We start from the raw sequence: 9,632 nt of genomic DNA on the forward strand, positions 1-9,632 counted from the left end.
AGGTGTTTGATAAATTTCTATTCTGTATACTATTTAACTTTATCACCATTAAATACCTCAGTGTGTTACATCAGGGGTCCCCAATCACCAAACCTTGAACCAGTACCAGGCTGTGGATCATCTGGTACCAAACCACACAGAAAGAATAAATGTTAAAATTCTATTTCTATTTTCTTTATCATTACCCGCAAGGTCTTTTTACATTATATTATTATACAAAGGGCTGCTGAAAAGTTCCTGGCTTTGGGTAAAAGGAAGCACAGGAGGATCAGTTAATTATGATTTTATTGAACATATTCCCCTCTCAGATTCACACACTTATCGCAGCTGTCCTTCAGTTTTCCTAAGCCTTGTAAAAGAGCTCAGAAGGTTGGGTCTCCAACCAGGCTTTTTGTGATACCCTTAAAGCCAGGAACTTTTCAGCTTCCACTTGTATGTATGTAATTATTAAATTACATATGTAATAATTAAATTATTGAAGAAGGGCAAAAAAGGGATAATAGGAAAGCTTCTGACAATGCAGAAAGTTTCCCAACACCTTCATATTTCTGGTGCAAAGGCTCATCCTCAGAAAGAAAAACGGTCTGGGAAATGTCTAGTTATACAAATTCCGTTAATCCATTCTAAATCCTCAGCATTATGTTAGCAACAGCACTCTCCAAATTACACCAATATTTGGAGATTGACTGTTGCTGCTAATATAATGCTGAGGGGTCTGAATGGGTAAACAGAACCTGTATAACTAAACATTTCCCAGACAGTTTTTTTTCTTCCGAGAATGGGGTCTTTGCACCTGGAATATAAAGGTTTTGTGAAACTTCTTGTATTGTCGGAAGCTTTCCTATTTACCCTTTTTTTCCCTTCTTTGATATTACAATGCTTCAAGCAAACTACAATGCTTTTAATAAAATTATGTTATTGTGTTTTGTTATGTGTGTGACCCTCTGGTTCATGGAAAAATTCTCTTTTATGAAATTGGTTCATGATGCAAAAACGTTTGAGGACCCCTGCTTTCATGATATTCACTTTCAAAATGTACACAGAGAAAGGATATAGGGATATCATCTATTGTTTCTTTTACTTCAGATCATATTGCCATTAATATGAAATCCATATGTATACATGTATTTGTGTGTATTATTGTATGAATCAAATTCTTCAGTTTAGGTAAATTCACATAACACAGAGGAAAAAGGACTTCAGTGTTTTGGGACTGACCTTTCAACTGAGAGGAACAAAGAGGTGTCCCAAAATGCTAGATTGCTTTCTGCCTTTATGGTATATGAATTTATGCAAATTTTGAATATCACTATATAAGTTTTATCAATTCAAGTTACTGCCTGTTTACTAGTAATCTTTTTCTTTGTACATACACATCTATCTAGCTATCTCTTCATTCATTTGACTTAAAGCAACACACACACACACACACACACACACACATATGAATGTGTGTGTGTATATATATGTCTGTGTGTGTGTGTGTATATATATACGTGTGTGTATGTATATATATATATATATATATATATACACACACACACACACACACACACACACACACACACACACACACACACACACACACACACACACACACACACACACACACACGCACACACACTTATTACCATTTTTTTTATTCATTCATCATTTTCACTAATACTTTCAACATTTCAGATATTTCACAGTCTCTCATCGAATCACAAATTCTGTTGTATTTCATCACATTATTTTATAAAAAAAAAAAAAAAAAAAAAATGATTGGATGCAAATATTTTAACCATTTTTATTCTCATCAGCCATAATCTTTATCACTCCATGATAAAACAACCATGTGTTCACTCTGCCAGAAAAATAAAATAAAATGCACTAATTCAGAGATTTATCAAGTGAGCCATTTTTTTATAAACCAATAAACCCCAATCTCTGCTAATAATGAAGTTATTTCTACATGTTTAATCTTGACCTTCTTTATTTTTGTTCTTCTTTCTTCAGGATGAGGAAATCCCAAAGAAGGTGAGTCAAGTGTGTTGCTCCTTGCTTTTACAAGGGCAATGAGGAGTGGTGCTGTGCTCTCTCTCTGCATATTTCTGTTTAACTGTTCACCATTCTCCCCCATTGTTTGATTTTGTCAAACCCACTAATAAAGTTAAGCTTTCAAATACATCCAGCAGTTATTTTTTTGTGTGTTATATGGGCATGGTGGTTCCAGACAAAAAAAAAAAAAAAATTTTCTTTTGTCTTTATTCATTATTCAGTGAGTGTATGTAATTCATCATATTAATAGATATGATTGTTAGAAAGGTTAATACTGTCCTTTCTGATTGTACTCTTCTACTGAAATGAAAATTTTGCAATCACTTTCTCAGAATTATTATTAGTATTATTATTTTTAAACCGGTAAGCTGGAAGAATTGTTAGCATGCCGGGTGAAACACTTTGTGGCACTTAGTTTGTCTTTACATTCTGAGTTCAAATTCTGCCGAGGGGGTTGATGTAATCAACTTAGCCCCCGCCCCAAAATTTCAGGCCTTGTGCCTATAGTAGAAAGGATTATTATGGTGGTAGTGAGCTGGCAGAACTATTAGTATGCTGGACAAATTGGTGAGCGATATTTTGTTTGTCTTTATCTGTCTTTACTTTCTGATTTTTAAGCCCACCATGGTTGACTTTGCCTTTCATCCTTTTGGGGTCAAAGAAAATCAAACACTAGGGTCGGTGTAATCGACTATATCCCCACCCCCAAAATTTCAGGCCTTGTGCCTTTAGTAGAAAGGGTTATTATTATTATTATCATTTTTTAGGGGGATTGGTTTCAGTGTGGGTTGTTTTGTAATTTTTCTTTCCTAGCCCAAAGGATTAATTTTTCGTTATATTATTGCATAGGCCCTTCATTTTGCTTACAAACCTGTTTCATTAACAGACAAGTTTATACACTTTATTGCTTTTCCAAGCAAAAACACACAGCTACAAATACACACAAACACACATGCATACATACACGCACATAATATACCTATGTGTATATACGCATACACTGCTTGCTTCTTCAGCTTTGATGATAAATAAGCTTACTATTTGATAATGCAAATTTCTTATTTGGTCTATCTATGGTGCTATGTTACATTTCTGGCTATTTACCATTTTTATTATCTATTACAATGCCATTTTAACATGGTTCAGTGCTTTGCAGTGTTTAGTTTATTTCTCATGTGTTATGAATTCATATTTCATCAGAAATTGTCTTTGCCTTTCATTGGTTCACAGTGTAAAAAAAAAAATAAAGGTTAATTAGATAAGTACAAGTAACATCTGCATTATTTTAAATACTAACCAAGCCCAAGTGTTAGTTAAGTACCCACTGACTATCTTCTGACACCAAATACTTCCATTATATATACCAATGAAGACAGTGGATTGCTAGAATCATTGGAGAAAATGTCTTGATGTAATTCTTCTGACTTTTTATATTCTGAGTTCAAATTCCACCAGGGTCAACTTTGCCTATCATCCTTTTGGGTTTCATAAAATAAAGTAGCAGTCATATACTGGGATTGACGGTAACAACCAAGCTTCTGTTGAAACTGCTAAACTTGTCCATAAATTGGGAATTATTGTATGTACCAATGTTTCTCATATTTGTTAAGAAAAAATATAACACAGGCATACATATGTACATACATATAGAGATAAGCAGAGAGCTAGATAAAAAGTTAGCTGTCACCCAGGAATGAGTATGGCTTGGTAGGATGTACCATGCTTTTTCTAATTGTTTTAGGTGCCTGTGTAGTCACAAGTAGACGTAAATACCCTCTTAACTCATCCAGTCATTGACCTAGTGGCACATCAAGGTTGTAGCAGCTGGAGAGAGAGGGAGGGAGGAAGGGAAGGCTGCACCAGCTTTAGGCTGGTAATCCTTTTCAACGAAATAGACTAGAACAATATGAAAATGAAGTACCTTGTTCAAGAACACCAGGCACCTCCCAGTTCAGAAATTGAACCTATGATACTATGATTGCGACCCAAACACCCTAATCACTATACCAGACACCTTCATTGTGCATTCACACACACACATGCACATACACAATTTTTCTTGCATAATATATTTGCAACAAGATGGAAAAAGAGTACTAAAATACCAGAGGTAGAGTAATATGCTTTATTTAAAAGCAGCAGAAATATAACAAAAGACTGTTACTCGGAGTTTCCCGTTCATCGGACAGTTTTGTTAGATGTCCGATGAACGGGAACGTGAAACTCTGAGTAACAGTCTTTTGTTATACTTCTGCTGCTTTTAAATAAAGTATATATATATATATATATATATATATATATATATAAATAAAGGTGCTGCTCAGCTTAATGATACAGAGTACTCAGCCTGTATCTGAGAAGTATAGGGTTTGATTCTCTGTAGCCATGTGCTGGCATCTTTTTAATGGTGGTGCCCCAACATGGCCAAAGCTCTCGAGCTGAAACTAGCAAAGAAAAAATATATAAAACAGTGGATGTTAAAATTATGATGAGTATATATATCAACACACACACATGCATATATACATATATATATCAAATTATCCAGTGTATATGATTTGCAGGCTTGAGATAAAAACTAGTATATGTTATACTTAGCAACAATTGACTTCTGTAAGATACCCCACTCCATTTCTGCTCTTTACGAATAAAGATTGAATATATGATCCCTCCTTTCCTCACCACTGTAGAATTTAGGTTATTTGCATAGAAAACGAGACCTTTGTTTTATGTGTTACATGTTACACAAGTGCATGCAATCAAATCTTATTCAAAAGACGTGTGAATGTAGAAATACATGACCTGAAGATGCCTTGAGAGTACACTGATTTTGAAACTTAGTGTAGACAAAATCACACAAACACATATGTTAGTTGAGGTTAATTGTTGATATAGTCTAATGAAATGCTCACTAATCAACTGTCACTTTCACTGAATATATTTCACTATCAGATATTTGGATTGCACTGTTTTTAGTTTAGTTTAAATGTTGCAAGTTTTATTCACATATGCACATACATACACACATGTGTACACAAAACTAATCAAATGGTTAACAACATTTACATATATTTCTCATTCATTTATGTATATTTTTTATGGAGTGAAACTACACTAAAATTTTCAGTTAGCTTTTTTTGTTTTTTTTTTTAAAGTTTCAATAAGAATGTTTTTAGCTTTAATTTGATAGTAGGTTTTCTTTTCTTTTTTTTTTTTCAAATCTTTCCCTTAGAACATTTCCAAAGTTCATTACATTTCAAAATTATATTTTGTTTGTAATTCTTTATTCTTTTACTAATGAGCAAACATTTCTTTCCAGTTATACTACATCTGACTATAAACTCCTGCAAAAATGCCATCAATTTTATCATTTTTCATCTTTCATCCTTCCAGGGTTGATAAAATAAGTACTTGTCAATGACTGATGTTGTTTTTGACTGTTTTTCTCCCCCCAAAATATGGGGCCTTTACACTATCATTAGCAATTATTATTAAAGCCTCACACAAATTGTAAATGCTCCCTAAAATGTTCCCTTTATCTAATGTCTTATGGCACATAAAAGAAATATTAATAATAATAATAATGATTAATAATAGTAATAATAATAATAATGATTAATAATAGTAATAATAATAGATATTATTATTATTGAGTTAGAGCAGCACATGCCATCAAAATGAGACTAGGGGTACAAATATATGAAGCCCAATATACCCATCATGACTACCTGCCTGATAAGGATACACCAGGCATATACATCACAACCATATGTGTGTGACCTGGTGATCCCATATTGAGATAAACAGCACATGATTTTGCAGGTGGAGCCCAGTTAGAATTTTCTTCAGGCTGAGCAGCCCATCTTGCTCAAAAAGTTTCTGAATAAGGGTTGTTTAAGGTTGATGAACAAAACACCAGTGTTTCTGGGGGTGAATTATTCAAACCCCAAACAATCCCATTCAACACATGGCTTGGAGTGATGACCTGGCAGAATCTTTGCATGTCAGACAAAATGCTACGAAGCATTTCATCTCTCTTACATTCCAAGTTCTGATTCTGCTGAGGTTGACTTTGCCTGTCATCCTTTCAGGCTTGGTAAAATAAGTACTATTTGAGCATTGGGGTTGATGCGATTGATCTACGCACTCCCTCAAAATATCAGGTCTTGTGCCCATAGTAGAAAGAATTATTATTATTATTAAAAAAAAGTGTCAAGCTGGCAGAATCGTTAGCATACTGGACAAAATGCTTAGTAGCATTCTACCTGTGGTTACATTCTGAGTTCAAAATCCACTAAGGTTGACAGTTTGAATGGAACTGGTAAGCCAGAGAGCTGTACCGGGCTCCAATCTGATTTGGCTTGGTTTCTACAGCTGGATGCCCTTTCTAATACTAATCACTCCAATAGTGTAGTGGGTGCCTTTTATGTGTCCCCAGTACTGTCTACAACTACAATTTCACTTGGCCTGATTAGCCTTCTCAAGCATAGCAAACTACCAAAGGTCTTGATCATTTGTCATTGCCTCCGTGAGACCCAACAGCCGAAGATAATGCTTCACCACCTCATCCCATCACTTCCTGGGTCTACCTCTTCCACAGGTTCTTACCACAGTTAAGGATCGGCACTTCTAAACTTATATATATATGTGTGTGTGTGTAAATTGAGGATATACTCATTAAAATGATTATATCAGTGGCCAACGTATAATAAGCACCATGTTGGTAAAATTAATATTTAAGTATATAATTATATATATAATTATAATTAAGTGTGCTAGAGGAACAATGCCAATATGCTAGAAGTAGATGCCAAATGTCTAAAAGCCACTCTAAATTTTGTTCTCTTTTTTGCAAAAAGGACAAAATTTAGAGTGGTTCATAGACATTTGACATCTATGTCTAGCATATTGGCCTTGTCCCTCCAACGCCCTTAATTATAATCATATATTTATAATCATATACTTATATATATATATATATATATAATTTATTTTATACATACAAAAATACATATGTAAGTGTATGTATGTATTGTTATGGTCCCAAAATAGTCAAAACGACAACATCCAGTATTTAGATTTTTCTGATTAAAGAAAACACAAAAAGAAATAAAAAAAAAAAAAGACAAATTCCTCTTGTTTTCTTATAATAAAAAAAAAAAAAAGTGACAAATGTTCTTGTTTTATTAAACCTAGAATTACCTTTCTGTTGTAGATGACTGGCAGCAAATATTTGTGCACTGGCACAGACATGGTAAAATCAGGATTTCTTTCATTGGTTCTGGTTATTGGGAAATTAAAAAAAAAATATTTTTGATAAAAATTTCTTTTAATACCACTTTTCTGTGTGGCTATGCAACTTAGCGAGTCAGTAGCTGTCATGACACCAGGAGCCAATATTTGTACCATTAGCCAGTTTCTGAAATTTCTTTCAGAATCTGCTGGTTTTATTATTTGTTGATAAGAATTAACTGCTTTTTACTTTTTTTTTCTTTGTCTTTGCTTTGAAGTTTTCTTCATTAGCTTTTCTCTTTCTCTTATTTATTTAATATTTTCATCTATTTCTTTTGCAAGCTTCATCTTTATTTTATCATTTAAACTGCATATAATTGTATTTTTAAAAATCATCATCATTATTATTTACGTTAAGATTTGATTGGTATTTTTATTTAGTTAAGTGGTTTTATTTATTTTATTACTATTTGGCATTATTTTTTTTTTTTTCATGTTTAAGAATCAACTCTTTTTTTTTTTCTACCTAACATTAATTGAATTTCTTGTCTTTGAATCCAAATCCATCTTTAAACCTTTATTCAACAAATATTAAATGATGTAAACTGATAAAATTTAGCTTGAAGAGATTATCTACATTAAAAGATATTTTTTACTGTGAATTAGAACCAACAATTATAAATAAATTTTTATTTTGGGTGGGTCATTCTGCTAATAACCACACACACATTGACTAATCTTATTATAATAAATAATCAATCAATCAGGCATGGCTTCATGGTAAGAAGCTTTCCAACCACATGGTTTCGGGTTCAGTCCCACTGTGTGGCACCTTGGGTAGGTGTCTTCTATAGCCTCTGGCAGACCAAACCCTTCTGAGTGGATTTGGTAGAGGGAAACTGAAAGAAGCCTTTATATATCTGTGTGTGTCTGTGTTTGTCCGCACCACCACTTGACAACCAGTGTTGGTGTATGTGTCCCTGTAACGTAGCAGTTTGGCAAAAGAGACCAATAGAATAAGTACCAGACTTAAAAAAAAAGTACTGGGGTTGATTCATTTGACTAAAAATTCAAGGTGGTGCCCCAGCATGGCCACACTCTAATGACTGAAACAAGTAAAAGGAAAAAAGAAATTAATCACTCAATTTGTGAAAGGATGTTTATATATAACTGTTGCCTTTTCATTTGTTTCTAAATAAAATTAGCTGAACATTTTAATTCACAAATTGTAAATTTAGAAATTTAATTGAATATAAGATCCTGTTAGCATATCGGCAATGTAGTAAAGCAGGAGACAGCAGTTCAGTTCCCACATTGTGCTAGTCATTTTCTTTTTCTCTTCTTTGTTCTTTTTTTCTTATTTATTAACACACTTTTTCATTAAATATATATCTGTTTCTGATTTTGGTCACATTAATCTTGGCTAATTAAGAAACTTAATTTTCTAAAATCATCTTTTTTTTTTTATGACAGCTTAAGTCACCAATTATGATCCTCATTAGCCAGTGAGGATGCATCAGTGTTAGGAGTAAACTGCAATCTGTGGGACTTTCTGAATGGCATACCTGATGAATCGTTAAAATGACCATTAGTCATATATTATGTACAATGAACTGTATTTCAAAAGTTCCATTGTACAGATATATGTGTATTCTATAAATCAGAAGGTTTTGATTGCTTGAATGAAGTTATTTTTTCTCCTTAAATCAATTAATGCAGACCAAGCTAAATTAAAACAACAAGAAATTGTGAAGTTATGAATAAACAGAAGAATTATAATAATCTTCCTCTAAAGGACATTTTTATTATTACAATTGTTATTATTATTCAGGCAGCATGTTAGCAGTCGTTAGCATACCAGGTGAAATACTTAGTGGTATTCCATCTGTTTTTACGCTCAGAGATTAAATTCTGCCATGGTGAACTTTGCCTTTCATCCTCTTGAGGTCGATAAATTAAGTACCAGTGAAACCCTGGGGTCGCTGTAATCGACTCGTCCCCCGCCTCCAAAATTTCAGGCCTTGTACCTATAGTAATAAGGATTATTATTATTATTATGAAGGCAGAATCGTTAGCATATTGGACAAAATGTTTAGTGGCATTTCGTCTGTCTTTTTTGGTCTGAGTTCAAATGCCACCGAGGTCAACTTTGCCTTTCACCCTTCTAGGCTTGATAAAATAAGTACCATTTGAGTACTGGGGTTGGTGTAATCGACTTATCCCTACTCGAAGTTGCTGGCCTTGTGCGAAAATTTGAAATCATCATTGTTATTATTAAACTGACAGAATCGTTAGTACCTGGAGAAAAATGCAGTGTGGCATTTCATCCACTTTTATGTTCTGGGTTCCAATTCTGCTGA

At 33.4% G+C, this 9,632-nt stretch overlaps 1 protein-coding gene across 38 annotated transcripts in view; it reads left to right on the forward strand.

Annotated features, from left to right (window-relative positions):
• The window catches only part of LOC128246976 (FERM domain-containing protein 5-like), a 256,956-nt gene that overhangs the window by 193,163 nt on the left and 54,161 nt on the right, over window positions 1-9,632 (forward strand). For 17 of the 38 annotated variants that reach the window (XR_016243867.1, XR_016243868.1, XR_016243870.1 and 14 more), the window contains one exon: window positions 1,999-2,019. The exons of 13 other annotated variants lie outside the window; for them this stretch is intronic. Coding sequence is in view for 22 of the 25 variants with exons in the window: in XM_089361149.1 (XP_089217275.1) it covers window positions 1,999-2,019 (21 nt within the window). In the remaining 3 variants the exon portion in view is untranslated. Of the gene's footprint in view, window positions 1-1,998; window positions 2,020-7,255; window positions 7,295-9,632 lie in introns of all 38 variants that reach the window. 8 more of the 38 variants (XM_089361140.1, XM_089361138.1, XM_089361142.1 and 5 more) reach the window with 1 other exon arrangement.

This window comes from Octopus bimaculoides, chromosome 12 (genome assembly GCF_046866305.1).
Source record: "Octopus bimaculoides isolate indiv1 chromosome 12, ASM4686630v1, whole genome shotgun sequence".
Taxonomy (NCBI): Eukaryota; Metazoa; Mollusca; class Cephalopoda; order Octopoda; family Octopodidae; genus Octopus; species Octopus bimaculoides.